Genomic DNA, 27,814 nt, shown 5'->3' with positions numbered 1-27,814 from the left:
TATCCAGCACTGCCACATGTGACACCATGGCACGTTTGGCTGGTGACTGGAGTCAGCCACCACATTTTGAATGCAAGGATGGGAGCACTGTGGGTCAACTTATGCCTTTATTTATGGTGATAAAAGCCTGCCCCTAGCCCCACTGGAGTCACTGCAGCCACTATTTCTGCTTGGGGAAATGACATACTTCTCAGTACTGGGATGTGCTGATGAATTAGCCTCCACACATGGCAGACAGTTCTGTCAGTGCTGAGAGCATGGGTGACCCATTCATTTTTGTCTTGCAGTCCCTGAGACATTCCTATTAGGCTCTGTCCCCCTTTCTCCTGGTTTCACCCCAGCATAATTTCAGCACAGAAATCCTTCCCACCTCTGCTGAAGCAAAGAAGACAGAATAAACTCTGGGAAGAAAATTTAGATCCTAATCACCATTGACACGGAAATATAACCCTTAAGACTGGTCAAAGCAATTTTTTTTGAGAAGTAGTCCATAAAGGATAAAAGATAAAGAGCAAATATTTTCTGATAGATTTGCAGCAGGAAGCCTATCAGAGAGCCTGGCAGGCTGAGAGTTGACTGGGGTGTTAGAGGGGCACTCAAGAAACACAAGGCCATAACAGACAAGCACAAATCATCCTTTGCACATCTGCTTGCTGTGGTATCAGCTGTTCAGGGAGGATCCCCCAGCAGAGCGGGTCTCCCTGGCTGACCTGCCCCAGAACCTGCTGCAAAGTGAAGTGCCAGTTTATGAGGTTTTGGAACAGATTGGTGGAAGGAGTGGCAGCATGTTGCCAGAACCAGGTGGAATAAGTGAGTCACTTCAGTTTGCCTCGCAACCAGAGCAATGGAAACAAGGGAACATTTTTAGAGGTTCCTAAAGGACCTGAGGAGCCACGGAACCGAGCTGCAGTTAGATCAGAGGAGGGGAATCTCCTGTGGATTAATAACATTGAAAGGTGGAAATGAATAGTCAGTTTTCATGACAGAAGGAATTAACCAATTAAGATTTATAGTATATTCTTTGGCATGATCATATGCATAATGTATTTTCACATAATCTGAAAAAGATGGGAAGTAGGAATATGGCAGCATTTGCTTATCATATCCAATTCTTTGGCAACCAGCAAAGGCCTGACTATGAGTTGATGCAGAGGATCTCCTGAGACTTGAGTATCTGCATGATAGACAGACATATAGCAAGTAACACACTTGCAGAAAACCAGCCCTGATTGTACAGGTGCAGCAATGGGTTCTAAATTAGCTGTAATTAATTACTGCCTCTCAGGAAGCAGGCCCAGGTGTCACAAATTGAGAAAGCATCAGCTCCAAAGGAAAAAGGCCAAAAGAAGATTGCAAACAGTTGGGAAATGGCCAACTGTTTGCAATCTTGCATTATGGCAGTGGACAGCTACACTGTGAACTTCCACAGTGAATTTATGTGTAGTTCTGGTCATCCCATCACAGAAATGATATGGACAACTGAAAAAGGCACATGGAAGCATGGCAGTGGTGAGTGAAGGTATGGAATGACCTCTATTTGATGAAGATTCAATAGGGGAGAATTCTTTATCTTGTGAAAGAGGTGACTGAAGAGGGATTTGGCAGGTATTCTGAAAAATCAGGAATGGTAAAGAAAATGTGAATAGCTTAGAACACGGCCAAGGTTCTAATAACGTCAAGGTAACATTGTGGGTTTGATCCCTGCACAGGCCATTCACGTAAGAGCTGGACTTGATGATCCTTGTGGGTCCCTTCCAACTCAGAATATTCTGTGATTCTCTCCCTATAGATTACCTTAAGTATTAACCATTGTTCCTCTTAAGACAAGAGTTAGTAGGTGTCCAGAGAAATTATTAGGTAGCAGGTACAAACTAAACAAATAAGAATGGGTTTTTGCTGTAATTCATAATTCAGCTGCTGAACTCATTACAATTTGGTACATTCAGCATCAAAATAGAAATAAAGTAAAAACAACTACAGAAATGGAAGAAATAGCCGCTAAACACAAGATCAGGGATACAATTTTTCACCCAGCAAGTCCTTTCATTGTTGATGGTCCAAAACTAGAGATTATATCAGGTGAATGCATATTATGTATTTAGGCATACTTGTACTTGGCATATAAGACACTTTCCCTAGCTGTTTTCTGGGGAAACTTTTAGAGAAAGGAAACTCAGTGGGAAGGACCTGGCCATACCCACGTGTACTAATCGCTGTGTTGTGACTCTGAATACTTCCCTGTGTTGGAGGGAGTGAGGCAAGGGGGGTTTAGGTAAGTAAGAAAGAGCAGAATTCAGCCCCCGTGTTGCTACATCACAATTGCAGAGAAGTGGGGGTCCAAGCCCAGCATTTTGCATGTGAAAGAGGCATCAGCTCAGAGGACTGTACCATGTAATTTGTATTTGTGCAACTGAGAGTGAAATCTGGGCTAAGATCTTGGAGCGGCAGTGACCACCATGCCCAGATGGACACCCATCTGTGCAGCCTTGGACGAGTCACCCCATGGTGCTGAGCACCAGCTTCCTGACCTTCCATGGGGAGGATGAACTATCTCACCACAGCCTGCAGCTGCCCAGGAAAGTCTCACCTGGGAGGCTGTGCATGAGCTCCTCCTGGGCACCTGCTTCAGCTCCTATCTCGAGCTCAGCAAATACCAGTTTCTATGCAGGGTTAGAGGAAGCGGTAGTGAATCCTGTCTGGGCATAGTAGTGGGAAAGTTGTTTTAGGAAGCGCTGTTTAAGGCATGCCAAAGAGTCTGGATACAGCTGACTAGTGGTAGCTTTTCCCAGTGATGTGATGGGGCTCCTTCAGTGGGATGGAGAGATGCCAGTGGAGCTTTGCATGTCTGAGGAGGGATAGTCCATGACTATGAAGAGAGAAAGTCTGCTGTGTGAGGGGGAGGGGGCCACTGGTCCTCTATACCTTCCTGCAGGGAATATCCTGCTGGGCCCTGTCTACAGGGAACCAGCACATGCCAGCTGCTGAGGTTGCTTCATTTTAGTCTACAGATCATCTCCATGTCTGACTAATTCCAGCCTGTGCCTTTAGGTCCTTTACTGGTGGTAAGGCAGGATGAAGCACTTCTGCTCTGAGAAGCTCAGCACTAACTACTGGGAACATATTGCTGTCACTCCGGGCTTCTTCCCCTGCCATGGCAGCACCTTGGCAGGTTTGGGATTTCAGACATATGATTTTATGGGCTCCTTTTAGTTCTTTTCTGAGCTTTGGCACTTGCAAAATACATGGCCTACCCCCTTGCTTCTACGAAGCACCGCAGAACAACTTTAAATATGTAAGACTTGGGGGCATTCCACTGCAATTTTGTGCTGGTGAGGAGTTTGCTTTATTAGGCTAGCATTTAGATGACTGTGTTTAATCAGCCTTCTGGTGCTGCTGCCTGGCAGAAAGAGCTTGGGGGAAAAAGCCATGGGAAGGACTAAGGTCAAGAAGCCTAGGAGGTCAGCAAAGTGAATTGTGGGTACATGGAAGATAGAGGAGCCCTTCATATTTCAGAAAAAGCAGAGAACTGTTTCTGGTGAGTCTCACATTCTGGAGATAATCTCCTGTCTGTGTGAACACAGACCTCCAGCTGAGCCTGATTTGAGATCCCCCTTCTCTATAGATGGCCCTTCTTTCCTCAAACTTGTCTGGTCTCTTGATTATCTGCTGGGAAATGCAGTTTTAGGAGCAACAGGTAGCCTGTGACACTCTCCTGAGAGGTGTTTCTAAGGGTATAAAAATACAGCACCTCCTGGGTAGCTACGCCCTTATACTTAACCCTGTGCTTTTACACCGGATCAGCCTCTCTAGTGACTTCCAGACTATTTTTGGTAGCTGAGTCCCTAAACAACTGTGCAATAAACCTGATTGCAAAAAGCATGAGCATCCACAGCTCCTGCTGAGTTGATCAAACACTTGTAGGTGCTCAGCACTATTCCCACATGAGGCTCAACATAGCCATAACAGCTGTGGCTTCTTCTCTGTGCCTACAGTCAGCAGGAGCCTCTTAGTCCATTATGGTTCCTCTGAGCTTGGTCTGAGCTCTAGACATATCTGACATCAGGAGAGAGATACACCCATTAGTAAAGCTGTTTTGGGGAAGGAGGGGACTGGACAGGATTGGGATTTGGCTTGAGAGGCCTTGGAGAGGGTCATCTTCTGTACAGACCTAAATTAAAAGCATGGGCAATTAGGGTAAGGATTCCACTCTCCACTGCCTTCCAGCCTCACTGCTTTTTGAGTGAGGACTAACCGGGGAGGAGGAACAGTAGGAGGAGAGAAGCTGTGTTATCCCAGCTCTATTGTGGTGAAATCTGACTTCTGTGCAGGTACTTGCACCTCAGGAAGTAGGAAAAAAACAGCCACAATTTCAAACCTGGGTCAGAAACTCATCAAAAGGTGGTCATCATCCTAATTTTTTTTGAGAGTGATGTGCAAGAGAGACAAGGTCACAATGACAGACACCTTTACCCACTTCCCTTGTCCAGGAGCACCCTATATGCTACATACCTTCTGTGCTCTCTCACAAAATCAACCAGCTCCTCTTCTGAGTAAGGCTTATCAGGGATGTGAACAGGCTCATCCATAAAGGGTTCATAGAAGTCCACCTCGTTCATCTTTAGGCCTAGCTTCTTGGCAACCTGTTGCAGTGCAGACAGTCACAGGTGAGGGGGCCTGATGTGCCTCTTTGCCTACCCAGAGTCTCCTCTGGTGGCAGAGCTGAGATCAAGGTCCTTGCTCTCTCTCAGAGCATGTGCTCCTAGGGGTGACCCACAAAACATAATGGATCTTTCCTTGTTTAAAAACCCACTGATTCCCCCTACGCTACTGGTATCAAACACTGGGGCAAAGCAAAGCCAGAGTCAAGGGCCTGCAGACCTAGAGGAGCTGGGTTCCAAACCCACATAAGGACCTGCCTCCATCTGGCAGAAATGGCCTTTTATCTTGCGACAGGGCCAAAATATCAATGCAGACACCAACACCCCTGGAACACTGAAAATGAGAAGCTGAAACCAGACAATAAATCTGGGGACATCCTGAGCTCTCAGAAAACAGGTGGTGGCATATGTGAGCTACCATGAAGGTCTGTGGATGCTTACCCCTTTGTCAAAGGTGGCAAAGAATTTGACGTACGGCTGGAAGTGTTCAGCAGCTTCTTCAAATGCTTTGAAATCTGGAAGGAGAAAAGGAGAATGAAGAAGATATTTCACAGATAGCTGGCCACACTCTGATCAGCCCAGAAGGTATTGGAGAAGAACAAATATAAATTACTGCAAACTCTATCAAATGACGGCCCAGTGTTTCTTCCCTTCCAGGGTTTACAAAGAAGGATGATTCCATGTGGACCAACATGCTGTGCAGTCCCACAGTGTTCAGGAAAGCTGCAGAGCCCAGCATGACACACTTAACTGGGGCTGAAATCAGCAGCCCTGTGAAGCAGGTCCAGGGGTAGTTCAGCCTGGGAAATACATGGAGTTGCTCCAGCATTAAGGATTGCTGCCATTCCCTAAACAGTCACCAAGTGTGATTAGGCATGCTTCTCCTGCTGCAGGAGGATGGGGCAGGAACCAGGTAGGTTTTTACTGTAACTACTATCAGGTCCTCATGCTGGGTTCAGGAAGGATGCTTTCAGCCTGGCAGGAGATTTTACAACAGACATTTCCCACCTTTCTTCCTAGTAGTTATTACTGAACAGTCTTAGGGTCACAGCCCTGCCCAAGCTGCCCTGCAGCCCAGTTTGAGAAAGCTGAAGAGAGAGGTGGGTGGGCTGTTGCATTGCAGCAGACCTGGTGATATGTTGCTTGTTCAGGTAGGAATACCTGTCTTTCTGCTAAAGGCAGGACATGCCAGGGTGGGGTGCACACTGCCAGCATTGCCCCGACAGCAGGGAGAGCACTTGGGGCTGGCAGAGGAGACTGCAGGGCTTGACAGGGAAATTCTCAGGTGAGGATTTCTCTAGGCTTGTGAAAGTTGGGTTTGCCCAGAATGGTCCCTGAGCTGCACATCCCTCAGGGCATGGGACCAGCCTCTTTCTGGTCTTGGGGGTGAGCAAGAGCAGGTCAGTGCCTCTGCCAGGGTGCCCCAAAGGGTCCTGCTTACTGCTGCTGTATAGTTTGCCAAGTTAGTATTTAATAGCGTGTCCCCCTTTCCCTTCCCCTCCCCCCTTTCCTCCCTCCTACTTTGATCCTTTGGGCTCATTGCTCACAAGAAGGGGTGCTTTGCTCCTGTTAGTTGCTCTCTCAGTGTAACTGTAACCTCGGCTGATTTTTGGGTGAGGTAAACTCCCTTTACTACAGGAGCCCCTGGATTATGGCCCTCTTCTCTTACCAGCAGACACCTTGCAGAAGGGTCACCGCTGTCAGTGTAGGAATGCTCATGCATTACACCAGCAGAAACTTGCCTGCAAACCCACTCATCCTCCAGCAATTCTCACTCTGTCACAGGCTGCCATATACCACAACACCCTTCATGTTCATGCAGAACAACCAATGCCTGGCCCCCAGAGCTCCCAGGCAGGCTCCAAGCCCCATGAGGAACACATTTATCTTACGTTCTGAGTCTTCTCCCTTGAAGTAGCCAATGAGTTTAATTTCGTCGTCGATCTGGTCAAAGGCCTGAAGCTCCAGCTTGCTGTTTATGACCTCCACGGGGTCTTCTAGCAACTGCCATGACAAATGCATGTGGTAACGCAGTGATTTGCAGCACCAACCTATGCCTGGCAGGGTGTGTCACAAGCAGCCTAAGCAGGGAGAAAGAGGTCACCCAATTTCTCTGCTGTTGGAAACCCTACTTATTGCTCTCTGCCTTAATGTGAGGAGCCGAGAGAAGCAGGTCACCTTCAAAGGGAGACATTAGTAGGTTCATTGCAGAGGTGGAAGCATCGAGAGGGAGGTGATAGAGGACTGGGTAACCCAAATGGATGCTGAAGGACCTACTGTGATGAGGGATAAGGGGTACCAATTGCAGCTGGCTTCAAGGAGGCCAAGAAGTAAGAAGAACAGTTGAAAGGAGGTGGTATGAGCATTGTGAACTCCTGTGAATGATAGATGTGTGTGTGTGTGTGTATATATATATATATACTTTTTTTCAAGTGTCATTTGCTGGAAGAGGTCATTGCAAAGATCTTGCTTTTGAAAAACATTAAAACCAGCATGCTAGAGGGTGGCCAAACAGAGGTTTGGAACAGTAGAAAGTCTGGATGCGAATTTTCCTGGCTGATCCTCCTCCTATACAAAATAGTTTAAACCTATTCTTTGGTCATATACACATCACAGTGTTAATGAGGAAGATGGAAGACCTATCTGGCACTTTAAACTGTCACTGATCCAAACCTTATTTCTCTTTTCCTAACTAGTCACTGCTGGTGAAAAGGTTCAGTCTGATTATTTTGCCCTGCAATTGTGGTATAAATCAAGTGTGTTTTCACTAGAAGAAAAAAAAGCAGGCAAGCCACTGCCTACAGAGGAGTAGAGAACTTCTGTGTTTCTTTTACTTTTCAGATCAGGCTGCCGACCTCACAGATGTTTCTGGTTTTATTTCCTTGCTTTTCCAGGTATTTTCCTTCCTGAGTGGAAAACATAAACCCAGAAACCCTTGCTGTCTTTCTTTTTTTTACAGAACATGCTTTTTCAGTGCCACACTACATGGCATAGCAAGCAAAACCTCATGAAGTCCCTTACAGCTCTGGTGTGAGGCTGTGCCTCTGCTGTGTCCCCGCTGTGCCCGCAGCAGCATGTGCAGTTTCCTGCTGCCATAGTGGCCTGGGCCATGGAAACCTGGGATCCCACTGCTGCAGGGTCATGACAAAGCTCTGCCCTGTCTGTGGCGCAGATGCCCATTTCTGTCCCTGAAGCCACTTGCATGTGTTTTGGTCACAATACCCAATGCACTCAGCCACAGACATTGTCATAGGAGATCTGAGGTTCTGGGGATCAGTTTTTCTTCCCTGGCCATGTCTCTCCTTACCAGCAGTCCTGCACCACAGGTGACCGTGTAGGCAACCTGCCACCCTGGGAAACAAACCCTGCCTGCTCCACTGCTCACCTTACCTCCCTTATCTGCATTACTGCACAGCCTCTTACAAAGAGATCCTCACTTCAAAGGAAAGCCAAGCCACTGCAAAATATTTTCATTATAAAGAAAAGACCATGGTTTAGGTCTGTTGCCTCTCCTAGGAATAAAATATAAATAAAGAGAAGTGCAACATGTAGATGTGGGATTCAGCATCTCTTTTGCATTTAGGCACAAAGGGGAGTACATCATTGTGCCCATGCATGAAATGACCCAAGACCATTTAGGTTTAGGGCCTTTATCTCCTCTCACTCATGGCAGTGCAATTTGGGAAGTTTGCTGAAGAGATCTTGTGTTCCTTGTGTCTAGAAATGGGCAAATAGTTTGCAACATAAACCTTTTTCAATGCACTGAGCTCTTTTTAGTTGCTCTATGACAATCCTACTTCTTGGATATTCTTTTTTTGAAAATAGCTCCTTTGAAAAAAAAGAAAGAAAAAGTGTGAAATAATTTGAAAATGGCAAAGTGTTTGCACATGGGCTTGCTAACTGAGGTGCGTGAACAGCAGTCAGTTATCTGGATTGTTGCTGATTTCCATTCAAATACTCCATAAATAGGAAAGAGGGCAGGTTGTCTCTAAGATATAAAATGGCTAGTGGCATATAAGGGTACCACCTTTCCTGGGAACTCATGGTCAGGCAAGTATTGGGGAAGATGTCAAATGCCATCTCTACCAGTGAATAGCAAACAGAGATGAAATTTCAAACAAAGATACACTTGTTTTTTTTAAAAACTAACTATTTGCAAGGTCTTCTCTGAGAGGTTTTATCTAGCTCCAAGCTTATCCATGCTTACATCCAAGAGGAATTCCACCAAAACATCTGCGGACAGTTCCCCATCAAATTCAATCAACCGCTCGTCCTTAAAGACATAGAGACTTCCCTCTTCAAACAAGCCTGAAAGAAGAAGAGAGGAAACAATACGTGGTTAACATGTTGTAAAAAGAATGTTTAGTGCAGAGTGTCTTGCTTGTTATCCCAGCAATTCCTCCTGGGAAAATGCAATTGCCAGTTTGCTGTGTTGGTCTAATTAGAAACAAGCTGGACAATCCCCTGACTGATGTTTCATGACACAGGAGACAGACTTCAGCCAGAACTGGTGCTCGCTTCTTCCCAAATGCTGAACTTTTCATTCAGGTCACAGTCTGGTCTCAGCTGGAAAAATTCTGCACCAGGAACTTGTTCTAGCTTGGCTGTCTATCTTGCAGTAAATACTGGGCTCTAACTGACAGCTCAGATTTTAACAACCTATCACTATATGGAAAATGGATTTTGATTCAGGTTGTGCTCACTGTCCAGAGAAGGCTGAACTATGTGAACATCACCAGTGACCTGAAAGTGAGCTTCAAACTGTCTGAGGCTTAGCTGGCCTTGGCAAAAGGGTTAGGAAGTAATGATAGAGATGCCACAGACCACAGGGTGACAGATTTCAATGCTATATCACTGGACTGAGGGCTGAGTGCCACAGAACCTCGTTGGAGGCTCCAAAATCAACAGCACTGGCCTCCTGCAATGCAGGATGGCAGGGTACCGCAGGCCAAGGAGATTGGTAGTTTGATTCTTCTTGGAGAGAAGCTCTTGTCTTTAGTTTAGCTCCCATTACCACTCACAGCCTCTAATTTAGGGAAGAAAATTACAGTCCACTATGCTCAAACCTTAGGTTTAGTGGTATATTTGTGTACTGTTGCGTTAATGATGTGACACAGTATTTCTGTATTAATTTGTGGGCTAAAATTGAAGGCACTGCCAGCCCCTGGAAGGCAGCTGTGTCCAGGGGTGACAATGCAGCAGCATCCCACCTTTAGAGCAGATTCCCTCTTTTGCTCTGGGGAAAAAACCAGAATGACTGGCACCGAACTGCCAAACCATTGCAAGGCTGTGTCTGCCCCATTTGTTGACAGGGGCTGGTGACATTTGGGGGACTGTGTGATTTCCCTGTGTGTTCTGGTTCTGCACTGCTGTGTTGGTCCTGTCTCTGTGTAGGAAGAGCATGAAGTTACTCAATGACACCTATTTACTGTTTCGGCACAGAAAGCTGTGAACTTACACCCTGCCATCATTACAGCACAAATTGCCTTTCTTTTTTACTTTATTTGTTTTGTTTTGTTTTGGCAGACCGACCTTTTTTCTGGAATGGTCGTGGCTCATCTCTCTCATTCTCACCCCCACCCCTCCACTTGATGCTGCCTGTGTTGGGGGGGGCAGGTGGGTCAGTGTGCAAGTGCCACCATCATCCTCCCCATCTTCGTAACAAGGATTTGGCTGTCCTCTATGGGCCTGCCTGTTGGACATCACTCCCACAGTCTCTTCAAGCTGTTCCAGAGATATCAGGCCTGGGACTCACCTAACTTTTTGGCAAGCTTGGCATCCTTCTTGGAGTCCACCATCCCAAAGCCAATGCTCCTGGGCTCCAGGACCTGAGCTGCCAGCTGTGGGAAGAAGCAGAGAGCCCAACATTAGTGGCGTTAACACCGCAGGGTAGCTAAAGGGCATCATGCCCTGCTAACGTGGCATGACAGACACAAGTGACCCATATTCTGCTTTTGAACAACAGCAAAGGGTGGGATGTGTCACATGCTGCCTCTCTGCTGAGATAACCCAGAGGTCACAAGGGTTGGGTTTGTTCCCATTGTGTTGCAGCAGGGAACCTGCTGGCACTACCATCTGCTGTTCACTGCTGCTTGACACTGGCTTTGGGAGAGGACTCCTGATGGAACTGGGGACACCAAAGCAGCGGGTATTTCTGGAAGAAAGTCCTGTGCCACCAACACAGAGCAAAACGTGTTTCCTCTGTGGAGTCTCAGTGGCTTCCTGCAACGCAGTGTGACATGTGGGCACCATGGACATTTTAACTCTGGAAATGCATGGTGCCAGGCAGCAGTGGGTGCAGGACACTGCAGCACCATGTCTCCTTTTCCTATGAAATGCTTGAAGTCATGCCTCCTGTCCAGGCTTCATTAAGCCCCCAGACCCTGGTCCCCTGTTTTTACTAAAGAAATGCATCTAAGCCCAGCCATGCTCATGTTCACCTTCTCACAGCTTTGCAAAACCACTGCACCCTGTTCCCACCATCTTTGATGAAAGGGCCTCTTGAAGATATCGAGTTCCTGCCTGTTTTGTGAAAATAGATATGTGAGGAAAGGAGAGACGCTCTGCATGGGCCCCGTGGTGGGAGCGACCCCGGGTGAGACCCTGTGATTTCCAAATTGGCTCCTAGAGATGCAGTGACCCTGGTAAATGGATCCACTTATGCACTGGATGACTGACAGCCCCATCACAAGCATGCTAGAGACCCTACAAGGCAGTAATGATGCTCTGAGAACCACCAAGCAGCTGTAAGAGCCTCCTGCTCCTTCTCCCTTCCTGCTCCACAAATGCCTCTGATGCTGATGGTCTTCTTGCTGTTCCTCCTCCCAGCCCTGCCGGATGGTGGGGGATGATGGAGATGAGGGGTCAGGAGCTTCTGGAGCAGGAATGTCCCTATTAGGGCACAGCTGTCAGTGCTTGGCAGGGAGAGGCTGGAGGGGAGCAGAAGAAAAGCCACGGCCAGAGAGATGGTGGGCTGATTTATGAGGAAGCTCTCCACCCACCCCCTCCCCCCCAGCCCCAGCTCATTTTGGCTCCCTCCCCCAGACTCAAAGCCAGTTTGAATGTCACCCAACAGCACTGCCACTGTGGCCACGTGGCCCCTTGGCTCCCCTGCTATAAATAGCTTCCGCCTGTGCCAGGCCTCTGTGAGAGTGAGCAGTGATTATAGCACTGGGGAGCAAAAGTGGTGGGGCAGCCACCTTGCCTGTGCAGCGGGGCGTCATGGGGCCAGCCAGCTTCCTGTGCTGTCAGCCCACAGCCTGTCCCCAAAATTCTGGGGGATGGTGGCAGGCACCCTGGCGATCAGGGCTCAGGGACCTTGCTTGCGCAAGGAGGAGAGATGGAGAATGAAGCTGGTTTCTCCCTTCCACCAATTGCACATCCTCAGGCCTGTTCCAAAGCCCTCCAGGAGGAAAAAGACTCCGCCGACCACCAGAGCACTGCTGCAGCCTTGACCCCCCTGCAGCCCCCTGCCCTGTTTTCTTTAGGGGTAACTGCCACCGCGGGAGGCAAAAGGGGTGCTTGTGTTACACAGGAAACAGGTGTCTCAGTGCTCTTTCCTTGCTCTTTGCCAGTGCTTTGAAGTGAAGGTAAGGCTGCCTGTTCAGGGCTTGAGCTTACAATGGACACTGCCTGAAAGGGGCAGAGCACTGGTTTGTGTTTGCACATCCATTAGTAAGGCCAATAAGGCACTGGTTTGGTTTGGCATCCCATCTGCTGGCTCAGGCCACCTTAGAGTGCCTGAGAGCAGCTGGTACTCCATATTGCAATAAGAGATGGACACCTCTTGCGAACTCTCTAGACATCTGCAAGTGACTGGTGGTAAGAGAAGTGATTTTCTCTTTCACATTATGGGGATATGCCCTGACTGGACAAAAGGATGGAGCCTGTAGGATCATCAGCTTTCTGGGACGTTGTCAGCACATCCCTGCTTGTTGGTGGTTGGGTACACCAGCAAGAGGTTCCTCAGAGTCATTGCTTGAGACTCTGGCTGCTCTGTGACCAGAGGAAGACACAGAAAGCCCAAGGGAAGAAGACTTGTTCAGTCATGTCCAGTCCAGTCCATACGTGATTTAGTTACTTACAGTTATGTCAGCCATGTGCCAAAGTCAGGACAGCTTAAGCCCACTAGTTCTTGACTCTTGCACTCGGGAGATGGTTAGGGTTTCTTGTTTGTGTTTGAAGGCCAGAAAAATGCAGAAAAGCTGCAACACCTGCTACAGACAAGTGGTTGGATGTGAGCAGGGATTGGCAAGAGAGGAGGCATTGATCAGGAGTCATGTATGTCAGCATGCAGCACACACAAGGTAACTCTTTGGAGGGGTGTCGGTGCAGCTGTGTAGCTGTGAGCATGGAAGCTTGCTGGGAAAGAGTAAATGTGTCAAGAAAACGTGGGTGATGTGATGAAAGCCTCTTCATGTGAGACTGGGAGTGCTCAGTAGTCAAACAATGGTCTCAGTAATGCCGGAGGTGTGCCTGTTTGTGTGGCAGGGCTTATGTGACTGTGTCTAGCAAGACTGTCTCCTGGAGGTGCATGTGTGGTAGGTATGAATGTTTGGAGGTGTTCCTCTGAAGAGGCTCATCCCCAGAGATGTGCAACAGTTTGGGCATATAGGAGAGTACTTGTGGATGGTGTGTGAGCATGCCTGAGGGGACAGAGCTGAGAGCTCAGTGGGCAGCCTGCCTCCTCTGCTGGGACCTTCATGCCAATGAGACAATGAGGAGTACAGCCTGTGTTCATCCCCAGAGCAGGGTCTCACAACAGGGAACTCTTTGTGCAATATGAGACTTTTGGGAGCCCTTCCCACTGTGCAGAGCCTGGAGGCAGGAGACTTTGCAGGGTGTTTATGGTGGCTTTTGCAAGTGCAAGCTATGTGGGGGCTGGGCGTTGCTCCTGGCCTTGCTTTCCCTGCCTTCCACTGCAGCAGGTGAGTCTAACCTGTGCATAGGTGATGATATATTCCCATACCTGTATATGAACCCCAAAAGGCAGCAAAATATGGAGTATGCCAGAGGGACAGCAGTCTGGCTAATTGCCCCCTACTCATTACAGCATCAAGCATTTATATATCCCCTTACAGTATTTTCTGATTCCATAATGCTAGTGGGATTTGAATGCAGATAATGTTTCTAATCTTGACAATCCTCTTGGCTCAGGACCTTGGGACAGAGGCATCTGTAATCTAAGAGCACAGCCCCTCCTCCTCCTCCTGCCTTTAAATTCATATTGCTCCAAGTCTTGGCTAGCCTTGCCTTTGTGTCAGCCTCTATCTCAACAGCATATAATTTAGCTTCAACAGCTGCACGGGGACATGGAGGGTAGAAACTGCCCTGGAAGAACTGGACCTAACAGATCATGTAGTCCCTGAGGTAGAGCAGGAGCTTTGGGCAGGCAGAGTTGGCTGAGAGCATGAGCAAAGAGCCCAGTAGCTTGTAAGTTCACGTCCCATGCACATTTTGCAACCTTATTCTCATGTGCACGAAGTCTTTGCAATGCATACTTTCTACCCATAAGATCCCAAGCTGTGTCCTGTTCAGCACTGGGAAAAGGAGGTGTGAGTTCAGCAGCACTCCTACTTTCTCCCATATCCCTCAGGTAATAACCATACTTGAATTTGGGTAAGTGTGAGGGGGTGAATGGCCCTCTGGGATGTGTGAGAGGTCCAGCCCAAAGTGAAGCTTGAGTACCACCAAGTATGCAAGAACCCTCTCCTCCTGGATGGCATCAGCAGTTACGGGCACTCAGAATAATGGACTTGGAAAGGCACAACTCCCTGCCCAATATCTCAGATTCACACCAACTATGCCTATCTGAGCCTAGGTGTGATGCAGGGAAGTTTTGGGAGACTGAAGGAGTACCATAGGGTCATTCTGAAATCCTAGGTTATACAGCTGCAGAAATGTCACTGTCTGCCTGACTGTGCTCCTATTCCAGATGCAGACAGGACTGATTGCGCCAAACCTTGCATTTGGTGTCAGTTTTGCTGCTAAATGGCAGACAAAATCCCTGGAGGGGGTTAAAAATGGGGCAGGGAGGGGTGGCTGTCTCAGCATGGTCAGTTTTCATTGCAAAGTGACATTGTGGCATTCTGGCCTGGATTTTCTTCCCACTTCTCTTAGCACCTGCCCAGAGCTCCCACAGAGACAGTAAGGCTCATCTTCCCCAGCTGCTCAGGCTGGGAGGAAGGGGGCTGGGGGAAGTTGGGTGTCCCTGAAAGCCATCATGAGTAAACTTCTCTTAACCATGGTGAGCCTTCTGTTTTGCTAATTAGCAGTGGAGGGAGAACAAAACTCCAGCAATGCAGGGGGAAGAGCAACAGGAGGTGATGAGGAAACATCCCTCAAGGAATCGACATTTCTCTGCTGCTTGGCTCCTACTCTCTTTAATGCTGCAGTTGATGCTGATGGTCAGAACCTGGTTGATGAAATGATGATGGTTTTATATCCCAAAATGTTAAGTTTTTATTTTCAGGAACAGCAGGAGGAGATGGCAAGTGTTTAGTGTATTCCCCCAGAAGTTGTGAATCCTTATGCAGGACTCCCATCTACACGCTATAGCTGGCTTCTCTGTTTGAGACATTGGGCAGTTTCTTGGAGAACAGAGAGTGTTATTTCTCTTTCCTAATGCTGTGCTGTCCCCACTAGCACCCCTTGCACTAGTAATGTCTTAGGTTCTTCCATAATTCAGGCTGTCCTGAAGCACTGTGGTGATCAAAGAGCAGGGCCAGAAGCCTGCTGAGCAGCTGCCACTAGAAAAGTCACTCTGCTGGCAGGGGGGACTGAAGGAGAATATGCTGGTCCCACCTTACCACACTTTTCCACCCCCTGAGCTGCTTGGAGAGGCTGAACCTCCCCTCCTAGGGATCACTGCTCCTTGGACTAAAGGCAAGTCCCCAAATATGGAACACCCAAAGGTCACTCCCTCAGAGCTGGCTTTCACAGGTAATGCTACAAAAATGCTGCCCTGGAGCTTTAATTGTTGCGCAGCCGCTCAGAGGGGTCAGACATACGGCAGCGTGCTCTTTGGCTGCCTCCCTAAAGGTTTCACATAGTTAGGGCTGTATTTTTATCTGCTCCTGGCATCCCTAACTTTAGTGAGCTGCAAGCCAAAGCACAGCCTCCCCAGCCATGAGCTAACCAAGGCTGGTGCCCATGCCACCAAGCACCCATGGGTGCAGGGGCCACCTGCCACTGCTCCCAGCCGGTCCCCACTGGCACTACGTCACAGATGTTTTGACAACTCAGCTGTGCAGCTTGCACGTCAAGGGCAGACAGGAACTTTTGTGTGGGTGTGTGGGTGTGTGTGTTCTGCCCCAGGGGTCTGGGACTGGGCAAGGGGCCACCCCACTAAGCTGCCCTTTCCAAAACAGAGACTGATGGTGTAGTTTGGGGGCTGTCCTTGACAAAGGTGAGGGTGTTGTTGCCTGGTTGTCCTTCTGGCCTCAGAAAGGCTGTTTTGAAACTGAAGGCTGGATGTTGCTGTGAAGCCCACGCAGGGCAGAAAGCTGTGTGCCTACAGTGGGTGCTGGAGGAGGGAGGCATGCTTGGTATTAATCCCATCCACCTAAACATGCCCATTCAATCCAGTGCCTCTGGCTCTCAGGAACAAGCCAGATTTCTCCAGTTTCTGACCAAGTGGGTGTAAGCCAGCACCTCTGAAATCCCAGAGAATCCAGGATGCTGCAGGCGAGAGCTGGGAGCTCCCATCTTACATCCACAAGAAGGATCAGTGAGACAGGGCCCTGGGGGAACAGAGTGGTCCTTGAGACAAGAAAGACCTTTTCCCCAAGGAGTGAGCAGAGAGAAACAAGAACTGAGGAAACTTTTAAATATACACAGCCCTCCTCGCACAGGGTTCGAGGTGTCAGAGGTCTGCTAGCTGACGGCAGTGTCTGCTGCCAGGGCAGGGTTCCCAGAAAAAGAACATATCATGTACAGCAGCTGGCCTTCACCGGAGCTGTGTCAGAGAGCACGCAGGAATGAGCACCATCAGCACTGCTCAGGAGGGAGCGCTGACCCTCCAGGGTGCTGGGGAGGGGAGGAGCAACTGCCTGGGAATTGAGTTCTTGGTCACTGCTCGCTCTATTTCCTTGGTATGTAGGTAAATCCCAATGCACAAAGGAGAAAAAAAAGAAAGGAGAACTTGGACCTTGCTAAGTCACTTCTTTTCTAGGCCTTGGATTTCATGCCTGGTTGCCTGTTATTTAGGGACAGAGGCTGCAAAAGTACATCTTTGGTCATCAGACTCAGAATCGTGTCATTCAATCTCTGTCACAAAGCGGTCAGTGTCCATTTAAAACTCATTGGACTGTTCTCCTCTTCCTCCTCTGGTGATTAGGGACTTTGTAGTTCCAGACTTGTTTTATTCATAGCCCATTTGTCCTCAGGCTTTGCGCTTAAATAGCTCTTCTCCCTCCCGGGTGTTTAAAAAGAATTACCATATCCCCTTTCCAATCTTCCCACAAATGAAGCTCAGGCACGAAGGAAGGGCAGTCATGGGTTTTGATTAGTTTGGTTTTAGATGAAAGGCAGTGGCAGACCAGGCTCTGGAGTAAGGTCAGGGTGGGCGAGCATGGCATGGACACCCATATCCAGTCTGCCTCACAGAGCAACAGCTGCCCCAGCCTGTGGTCAGCTCCTGAGAAATGTCAGGGTCCGAGGCAGAGAACATAAAATGGTAATTACAAACACTGCACGTGTCCACTGAGTAGGTGGGTGTGAGCTCAACATAGCCCTTCTTGGGCCCTCCACTCAGGATAAGGGCAAGAAAAAATTCTCCATTGTGAGACTGGTGAGACACTGTAACAGGTTGCCCGGAGGAAATGTGGATGCCCCTGGGAAAGGGGCCTTTGAGCAGCCTGGTGTGATGGCCCACCCTTAAGGGGAAGTCACACCTGGTCTAGTGGAAAGTGTCCCTGCCCATGGCAGGAGGGCTGGAACTAGGTGATCTCTAAGGTCCCTTCAAATCTAAACTGTTCTGCTTTTCTATGAAAGGCACGTCATTATACAAGAGCGAGACCCTGCCTCCTGAGAAACAGCCCAGCACGAAGGCACTGGGAACCCTTGCTGGCACTTTTAGGGGAACCTGACTAGCATAGCAGAATGGCCAAACCAAAGAGGATGGACTTTTCAACATTTTTCTTCAATTGCATTTCTGAAGGGAGGAGCGACTCAGAGTCTCCATGCAGCTCAAGGTCTTGCATAGAAATGGCGTCAAATTGCACAAGGGGAAGTTTAGATTGGCTATTAGGGAAAATTCCTTCCTTGAAAGGGTGCTCAAGCCCTGGGATGGCTGCTCTGGGAAGTGGTGGAGTCACCATCCCAGTGAAGTATTTAAAAGACATGTAGATGTGGCAAGATATGGTTTAGTGGTGGGCTGTGCTGGGTTAATGGTTGGACTCAATGAGGTTAGAGGTGTTTTCCAGTCTAAATGATTCTTTGATTCTATGGCACCTACAGAAGTTGTAGCCACCTACAAATGGACTGTGATAAGAGCTCCACACTTCAGGGTGAAGAAAGGCCACAAGACCTGAGCAGACTTGGCCTTGTACTCCATCAGCAAAGCAAGGCCAAGCTCACAGGGGTCTGCCGTGTCTCCAGGTGACATTTATATTCTTTAGATCCTGGGATTACAGCTGGTTTCTGCTCAAAGAACTCATGTCAGTACAATCCTCTCCCCAATCATAATTTAGCAGATGAGAAACGTGCCTTTCAAAGCACAGTTATGGCAGTGGAAGTGGGGTCTTATGACAGATGCTGCTCATGCAGCCAGTCCAAAGTCACCACCAGGAACTGACAGAGGGACTTCAAAGAAACATGGCAATAACAGGTAATTCAGCCTTGGAAATTATTTTTGCCCCTCTTATACAGAAAGATCAAGTCACATAATTGTCCCTAGATGTCAATGTGCCCATCTGTGAAACAGGGAGCTTTCTGTAACTTGTTTTTGTGACTGGCATATCAGTGAGTGAAATCCCCCTGGGTGCTACTGCTAAAAATCAGTACTCTGCTGGCTGTTGATGAGTTGAGATCTACTTACATGGCCTCAAAGGAAAGTAATCAGTGCACACTTTTTACTTTTCTTTTCCTTCCTCCCTTTCTTATTTTTTACATTAACTTATCTGCAGTGGAAACTACTACTTTAGTAGCCATAGAAGCCAAAACACCTCTTTTACTACAGGTATGTACAAGGCTCTTGCACTGTAAGCTTCCGCACATCCTGACAGGTGTCCCTCATCTCTCACCTTGAGCACTTGTTCTGTAGGGACCCAGGGAACTGAGAGTTCCTGTGACACTTACTGAACATATCTTGTATATCCGTATTTATACTCATACCTCGACGCTAAATTGTGTTGAGGCACTGTCCCATAAACATGGCCATTTTCAAAAAAAAAGTCTGAAATCTGAGTTTGTGAAACAAACAGAAAAGGGTGCTTAAAGAAAGGGCTTGGGTTTATATTTCTATTTTTACTGATTTTTTATAGTTTTAAAGTATTTTCTATTTATATACCTAGAGATGGGGATGGAGTCTCGTCTCCCGGTTCCTATGCATTTTTGGGATAAACTATACAGACGTAAACTGGTAAAACTTTATTCTGTGTTGTTTTAGACACAGAGAGAAACTTTTTGCTATGTATTTCATGGCTCTGAACTCTTATGGGAATATCTGCTCTCAACAGAGTTCAGGACCAAATGGGTGAAATGACCACCAAACCAGCTGATCTTGTACTATTTTTTCCATCCTGAGCTGGAAGCTGCAGTAGTTTCAGCACTTGGAAATACATTAATTGGAAGGTAGAGCTTAGACACAGTTTAATCCTTGCCTTTTACTGGACTCAAAATCCATCTTTCCCTTTCACACTATAGGGCGATACTGGCTGTGTTTCCATGTGTTACAGAATTGGCCAAACAAGGAGTTTCACTTTGTTCTGCCATTTATTGCTAGAGGCTGGACTGATCCTAGACCTCATCTGGAGAGCAGAGTACCACATCCCTCTTCTCTTACCTCTTATCAGACTGGTTTGTGCTAGGGCAGCTCTCCATGAACTTTTCACTCCAGGGGCACTGTTGCATTGAAGGGACTAAAATATCTGGGCTTGATGAGCCTCTCTTTTCTAAGGATATTGCATGTACACACAGATGGCAAGGGAAGAACAGCAGGGGAGCCGGGAGTTTCAGCAGAAAGAGGATACCAGAGTACAGTGCAGGAACCCTACTATGATAGTGAGAACACCTCAGCTGCTGGAGAGAACTTCTCAAGTGTGAAAGGAAAGCCCCTAACACCAGTGCTCAGTTATTCTTGCTACATGATTCGTAGAGACAGGGGCTGGCCCACTGAAAGGCCAAACTCCCTATTTAGGAGATTCAGAGATGAGAAGGGAGAAGGTCTGAGAAGTGATGGTATGAGACAGGGTGAAATATGGTAGGGGAGATAGAGAGGAGAAGAAAAGCAGAACAGGTATTTCTCAGCTTCACTGCTTTGATCTTTTCACCTCTTAACCCTTCTTCATTAAAGCTGAGACCATTTAGGACAAGAAGCTTTTCCTTTGACTTGGCTGTTAAATAATTGTTGTGATTGCTTGGCTGTTTCGTCTTCTTCACTGTGCTCACCTCATGGAGTGTGCAGATTTCTTGTAAACATCTGTGCTGGTTTAGCAAAAACCTGGTGTGTGGAGGCAGAGAAAAAAGTCACCCCAAGACAACATCACCGAAGGGTAGGAATGGCTACTGTTATCTCTGGGACTGCCTGGATCAAACTCTGCATTGCCCTGTATGGAGGCTTTTCCCTACAAAAGATGCAGGTTCTTTCCAGTGGCCAGCAGTGCAGAGTGGAGTCATAGGAGAAAGGTACCCAAAGAAAAGGAACCCTTTAACCTGAGCTGCGAAACAGCCTGTGCTCATGATACCTCTGCCCGGGGTTGTCTTAGAACAACAAGAACTTAGAACTTCCCCAAGTCTTTTCCATCCTAGCCAGAAAGCAGTAGGCATGTCCAATCATTCCTTCAGCTATTTCTCCTGACAGACCAACCCAACAGCCCTCAACTCTCCAATCTGAACCTGAGGGGCTGGCACTGCTGCCTTTGGAGCTGTTGTCATGAACAAATGATGGTCCAAAGAAGCTGCTTTTGCTCCCAGAGGGGTTCAGTTGTCCCTGGACTCTGTTGTCACCAGGTGGCACCCTGCAGTGTGGGTGGCAAGAGCTGATAGGACTGCTTCATAATGATCAACACCTTCATTCCACTTCTAAACTGGAAAGTGACCCTGGGCCGCGTGGGAATCTGTTGATCCAGTACACCTGGATACAGGGAGCTGAAAACCCCATGTGCTATGCCAAATGCAATATCAGCTTGATGACATCATCCCTTTTCTGGTGATAGTGGGTGTGCACCCACGGCTTTCAACAGTGTCAGTCAGTCCTATATGATAGTCTTTTTTCTTGAGAAGGAAATTTTTCCTATCATATCACATCACTTCTCAGTCTTGTGTTCTTAGCTATAGTTTGGTAAAGTCCTTAAATAAGTGCTTAACTTTACTTATGTGCTGTCAGGTTGTCAGTTTGGTTTCCTAAGTATATGAGAGCCTTGTGATTCTCTTCTCTCTCCCCTGTCTACCAGTTGTCTTCCCTATTAAGTTTTCTAGCTATTGGCCCTTTTCAATCAAATTTTCCAGAGTCAATGGTCTCAAACATAATAAAGCTATTGCAAGTTTTGTGAAGAGCAGAGACTTGGAAGGGAAAAGGCTGAAGTGCCCTGAAAGAAGGAAATGTTGCCACATGAGCTCAACCCCCATGGAATGCCAAAGGACCCAGTTAAGAGAGAGCCTTATATGCTCTTCACTCCTGGGAGATGCCCCAGTCAGAGCCTGTTACTGGTGAGCTATATATTTCAAGGAAACCATGGTGCATCTCTCTTGCTCTTTTTTATTAGTGTCTAAGGTAGTTCTTCATGTATTTGATCTTTGGAATTGTACATTTCTTATAAGGTACATGTGAGAGAAGCAGAAAGGGTGGACTATTTGGGGGTTTTCTGGACTTTAGATTCACTAAGCCCATGTGTCCACCCACACATGTCCCTGAGACAATCTGATGTAACAACCCTTAACCACCAGCTCAGACCTTTTCTTTGCTTCACACCTGCCTGTGTGTTGGATGGCGGCTCACTATCATTCCTAAGGATGAAGACTGATGACATTATATGGAAGGGGGCTAAAGACACAACGTATTGCCAGGCTGTGAAAACAGCATGTCTCAATGTGAAACAGCAGGAAAATTGTCAGTACAGTAAGATGGAAAAACATGAGGCGCTCTAGAAAGGACAATCTTATCACAGGCAGCACCCTATGCTGGGAGCCTCCCGAGACAGCTGGCAGGGAATAGTGAGGGCTGGAGTATTTACCTCTTAGATACCTCATTTCAGGTGTAAAGGACCTTCAGCACTCAAAGTCCTAATTCCTCTACTGAAATTAGATATGTAAAACCTTCCTGAGTGAACTTTTCTCAGGTTTGGCTGGAAGGAGAGCCCTGCCACTGCTCCTGTGCCTACAGAGCAGCTCACTACTCTAAAACTTGCTCAAATTACAGGAGAGCTGGTTTCAGCTGCTGACTGCTTCCAGGAATACTGATCCCAGGCAGTTCATTCCACAGGGGAACAGCTCCACATCTCAGCCAAGGAGCCACTGCAGACATTTCTTTCCTTGCCCCTGTGCTGGTGAACATGCAGTGAAGTCCAGCAGCTGAATGAGCTCTGACAGGGAGAATTAAGAGTGACCCCCTATGGCACAACACATTATGGCTTGAGGTGAGGGAGTTGAATGCTCTCACAAGAAGGACAACCTGGCTTGACCACTCCTTTCATGAGTGCTCCCATGGCTGAGTTAGCACAGAAATTGGGAACACTAGCACCATGCCAGGCTGTGTCCTATGCAGAATATATCTTCTCTCGACTTCTGAGACCCTCTCCCCTTCTGATTCCCTCCAGATGACAGAAGCAAAGAAGGGCTCAGTCTGCAGATTTCTCTTGTGCTTGGGCTGTCAGATTGCTGCGCTGCAGTTCCCAGTACAGGGTAGGGACTGGTCTGAAACTGTGAGACATGCACTGAATCAGCACTGCAAGTTCTTTGGAAATTTTGAGGTCAAAGCCACAAGTGCCAGTTGATGTGTGGCACAGTTAGCTGGTAGCTGAGCACTAGGGGACTGGAGCACTACAATTATGTAAAGTCTGCTGTAGGTCTAATCCTCTTGCCCAAGGTCACATAAGAAGTCCATAGCAGAGAGCAATTGGAAACCAAATAAATCACCAGAACCCTAAGCTAATGTATTCACGGCTGAACCCAATCCTGAAAATAAAAGCTTAAAGCCAGGTTGTATTGCAGCTGTCGCAACCTTGATATGGGTCACTGTTAGCATGGGTAAAGGTGTCATGGGGGCTCAAACTCATGGTAGACATCAGACCATAGAATCATGGAAACATAGAATGGCCTGGGTTGGAAAGGATCTTAAAGATAATCTAGTTCCAAGCCCTGCTGTGGACAGGTACACCTTCCACTATTCTAGCTTGCCCAGTACTCCATTCAATGTGGCCTTGAACATTTCCAGGGATAGGACATGCTTCTGTCAGGTTTCTATAAATATGTGTCTAGTAACTGTTTGACACCTATCAAGCACAAAATAGCTATCCTATTAAATAACAATGTGATTATACTACCAACAATACTCATTTCAGCTGGAGTTCAAGCATTACTTTTTTCTTTTCTTTGTCAAATGTTATTTGATCACTCACCTGCAGAAAGTAACCATTGCCTGACAGGTGAATAAATCTGGTTAGTTTTTGAATCTTTCTTTCTGGCAGTCCTCAGGCTTACTGAGGAGGTCAGCAGACCTTGAACTTGACACTGGACTTTTTTGGGTCCTTGCCCTCAGCAAGCGTATTTTCTTATTCACATTTCCTACACTCTGAGGGGTGCAATGCATTTTGTCTCTGGATCTGATAAATAAAGCTGAAGTGTTTCTTCTGAAATTCTCAATTCACTTTCTTTCCAAATATGTCTTTTAGTTAAGAGGGAATATTTGCAAGCCCCTAGTAGGAAACATGCACTTAACAATCCAAGCTTGCAGCTGTATGATTCCCTAGATTACAGCTACACTATAAGAAAGAGTGGTATGAATCTACATTGTCACTTTTACCATGATTTATTTTACTGAGGATTAATGAATCAATTGTTCATCAAAGAATTAACAACACTCTTTTTCCAGCACAGAAGTGAATGGTTGCATTAACAAGCGGCTATAGACTGATTCCAAACAGGCAACCAAGTGTCAGAAAAACAAAAAGGGATTTAATGCTGCACCAACAGGGAGCTTTTGAGATGGGGAGCTAGGACACCCATTTGCTGCACAGCTTGGTAAGGTTTCTTGGCTGACTGCTCCTAGTGGGATAAAAAATGGGACTGAATCCAGAATACAAGTGGGATACTGGCTTGCACAGAATGAGAAAGGATCAAAAAATTTCAAGCTATGGACTCAGGTGCTGAGATTTCGGAAAGCTCAGCTGAGCTGAGTTCATGTTTCTGAGGTTCGCAAGGTTACTCACTATTGCCTGGGTTTCTGACAGACAATCCAGAAAAACTAATTCCCAGCAAACTGAGAAGAGCACAAAAGAGGCTTTTTCCCGGGCTTTGCAGAATTCAGGCAGGGGCTAACTGAAATCCAATTAAACAAACTTTTGGATGCCTAACCTCCCCTGCATGAGACCATTTGACTCTCCTGTCTTGTGGCTCCTGTCCATGACTCTGAGCAGTGCTGTGGTACTGACTGCGACTGGGACATGCAGCGGCACTTACCTCTAGGACCATCTCTGTCATCTGGAACTGCTTCTGGGAGGCCTTGTCAGAGCTCACAGGCTCATGGAAGAGCAGGCAGAGCATGTCATACTTCTTCAGTGCCTGCTTGTAATTCTTCTCGTTCAGGTCGATCACTCGGTCTTTCCCATCGTAAGTGGGGAAGTTCAGTCCCTCTTCTGCCTTGCAGCAGAAAAGCAGGTAAAAACCTGCCAGGATCCAGCAAATTGCCTTCATAGGGGCACCGTTGGAGTGCAGCAAAGGGAGGGTAAATGTCCCCCTCTTTCTTGATTTGAGAAGAGAGGGAGACTAAAGACTCCAGGTGAAGTTTGAACTAAGTTTCTCTTAGTTTCCCTAAGTTTCTCTCTGCTACTTTCCTACTGTTCAGCCCAAACACTGCAAGGCTGGTGGGGAGCAGCAAACTTTGCTGTCCTGTACTCACAACAAAGAGAGACAGACAGGAGAAGCTGTCAGGCCAAGCCCTGGATACCTTACATAGCTGTGTCCAGCTCCCGTGTCATTAGGAACTCCATTTTTAGGAAGCAGTTGTTTCAGGCTAAAAATAAACCCTGCAATGAATAAAAAGGACAGATATGACACCATTGAGGGACTTGCTGGCACTCTGCATCATCTGAGAGACAGGGAATGAGCAAGAGGGAGGGAGTGGAAGATGTCAGTCCTGGGAATATACAGGCAGAATTTGTGAAGGGACAGACTTCACTTGTACAGGGAACCAAGGCACAGACTGTCCTACTAGGAATTGACAAAAATAGAAGGTATTTACTGCAATTTATAATAAGGGTACCTCTCTTTACATCCCTTTGGGCATCACAGTGATTAGGCTTTTGATAACAGATCTCAGGTTAAACAGTTTCAGAGCCTCATCTGCACCACTAGAGGAAAAAGTCCTGTTTCCTCCGCAGCAAAGGAGGTGAACACTCCTGGGACTTCCTTCTCCTGCCTGGAGCACCATTTGGAGCTTGTGGCTCACATTCAAGGTGCTTTCTGAAGCACATTCTCTGCTTGTGGGGCAGCAGGAGAATTGCTGGCCCTTGGACCTGTAATCCAAAAGCAGAGGGAAGCTTATGCTGCAGCCTCCCATTTTCACAGCAGTTCCCAAGCCCCATACATTGCCAGCAAGTGGTTAAACCTTATCATGCTAAAGGGGCTGAAGGGTGGGAGGCACGTGCCCAAGCCAGTCTCTTGGGGCAGGAGGCAGGGCTCTCCTCAGGAGGATGGTCAGATGGCACCATCACCACCAGCCTCCCTTTCTGGGACCTGCCTGTTGAACTGGAGCAGGTTTTCCACACAACCCTCTTGCATTTCCCAGCAAGCTGTCCTGCATATTCTTCCTCCTTCATGTCCCAGGAATGGTGCCCAGTTCCTCCTTCTGGGGGAGCTCAGTATCACCTGCACAGCACTGCTGGGGGAGAGCAGTTCAGAGGCACAGTCCCTCAGCTCTTCCCCTACTCTGACCACGGAGTCACCTCTGACCCATGACTGGCAGCAACAGGCAGGTGGAGGCAGGCCAGCTGGCCACAAGCCAGCCCCGGGGCTGGCATGGATCCACTGGAAAAGGCCTGCTGAGGGGCTGGCAGAGAAGAGCTTGACAGGGGGCACGGCTCCCTTCCCTGTGCCAAAATGATGTGCAGACAAGTGGCCTTATCAGGTCTTTTCCTTGCATGCTGCTCCATCACAGCTTTGCTCCACCCACACTGGGGAAGAGATAATGTCCCTTCTTAATGCAGTTGTTCCCATTTAATTGTATGTCTGGGATTATTTCAATATTTGGGGCAAAAGGTGAGCATTACTTAGCAATTACAGAGTCATAGAATCATTTAGATTGTAAAAGACTCTAAGATCTTTGAGTCCAGTCATTAACCAAACACAGCAAAGTCCACCACTAAACCATGTCCCTAAGCATCACATCTACATATCTTTTAAATACCCCCAGGAATGGTGACTAGAACACTTTCCTGGGCAGATTAAACACATCTCCTGGATGATTTAGGAGCACACATCCTTTCACTTCTATGCCAGATTTCATTTCTAACCTGAACAGCCCACAACATACTGACTGAAACCCTCTGGGCAATAGTTTCCAAATCTGTTTTATTCCCAAAGCCTTTTCAGAAGTTCAACATTTGCTGGCAAATTAAAGTCCTAATGACAAAGCCTGAGGAATCTGGGTAAAAGCCAAAGCAAGACAGCCTCCAAAATACACTTCTTAGAGGCAGCCTTCAAGGGCAGTAATTTTTAGAGGGAGAGGTAAGTCTGAATAAGTCTGATTGCTTTTAGTGGGAGACAGAAGACTTGTGTCACAGCGGGTGGCAAGGGCTGGTTAGGTTTATGCTGAGCGTTTAGGATGTAAAACACAGAATCAAGCTTGTGGGTTGACTAGGCATACATTAGGTGGGTAGGTTGCCTTTGAAGGACCTCCATGGATGTGGGGTGCAGGAGCAGGCTTCCACTGGCATCACAATGTGTTTTAAAGCAGGCGCACATTAGACAGGGTGTGAAAATGAAACGTTCACAGCTACTTCAAAAATTGGCTTATGAGGCTCCTGACCTCCTTTATTCTTGTAGATCTTCAGCAATTGCTCCACTTTGATATTGCTCAAGCTATTTTTGATGTGCTTTTTCTCTAGTCTGAATAACTTTTTAATCTGCCTAAAAATAGATATAATCCAATTTTCATTTTCTCCTCTTTATCCAAAAAGGAACAAAAATGCTTCTTATTCACAAAAATTGTTGCTTCTTTATCCCCACATGAATCTTGTTTATCTGCTTGTGGCATGAGTAGCAAATATTTGTGATTGTTAGGCTTCACCTCTGCATCAAAGGGAATTCCTCCAGCAGACTGACACTGGATGTCATGGTCACTAGAGAGTCCATCTCTTTGTGTCTCCACTCAGAACCTCGTGGGGCTGCTAGGGCTAAATCTAGTGGACATTTTCTGTGGTCTTCTAGCTATAGCTGCATCTATATGAACTTCAAGACACTATTCACCAAGGCAGAAGTAAGGGTGAATTCCTCAAAGTAGGAACAACTGCCTCAATCACCTGAAATTCTTAATTCCAACAAACTTTAGTCAAAGCAGATGTTCTCCTTGCAGCCCTGCCAATACAGATCTGAAGTCCTGGATGCATGTGTTTTGGGACGTTCTGAACAGCAGTTAAATACTTGAATCTGAGCAGAGCTTTGTTTTTTCCCCCGGGGAATAGCAGAGCTGGGACTGAAGCAGATGCTCCCACAACCCGACAAAGGCCATAAGTACTGTGCCTTTCTCTTCATCATCTCTCTTGGTGCTAATAGCAGCACAC

The 27,814-nt window shown here is 47.2% G+C and overlaps 1 protein-coding gene across 1 annotated transcript in view; it reads right to left on the bottom strand.

Moving 5' to 3' along the window:
- The window catches only part of CASQ2 (calsequestrin 2), a 33,712-nt gene extending 8,654 nt beyond the window's left edge, over positions 1–25,058 (bottom strand). The window contains exons 1-6 of the mRNA XM_048295467.1: positions 24,495–25,058; positions 10,414–10,498; positions 8,866–8,966; positions 6,551–6,662; positions 5,100–5,173; positions 4,510–4,640 (exon numbers count right to left, since the gene is read on the bottom strand). Coding sequence (XP_048151424.1) covers positions 4,510–4,640; positions 5,100–5,173; positions 6,551–6,662; positions 8,866–8,966; positions 10,414–10,498; positions 24,495–24,728 — 737 coding nt within the window. The 5' untranslated portion in view covers positions 24,729–25,058. The remainder of the gene's footprint in view (positions 1–4,509; positions 4,641–5,099; positions 5,174–6,550; positions 6,663–8,865; positions 8,967–10,413; positions 10,499–24,494) is intronic.
- Positions 25,059–27,814: the final 2,756 nt, after the last annotated feature.

This window comes from Corvus hawaiiensis, chromosome 2, assembly GCF_020740725.1.
Source record: "Corvus hawaiiensis isolate bCorHaw1 chromosome 2, bCorHaw1.pri.cur, whole genome shotgun sequence".
In the NCBI taxonomy this organism is placed as follows: domain Eukaryota; kingdom Metazoa; phylum Chordata; class Aves; order Passeriformes; family Corvidae; genus Corvus; species Corvus hawaiiensis.
This window is presented reverse-complemented; position numbering and strand designations above follow the sequence as displayed.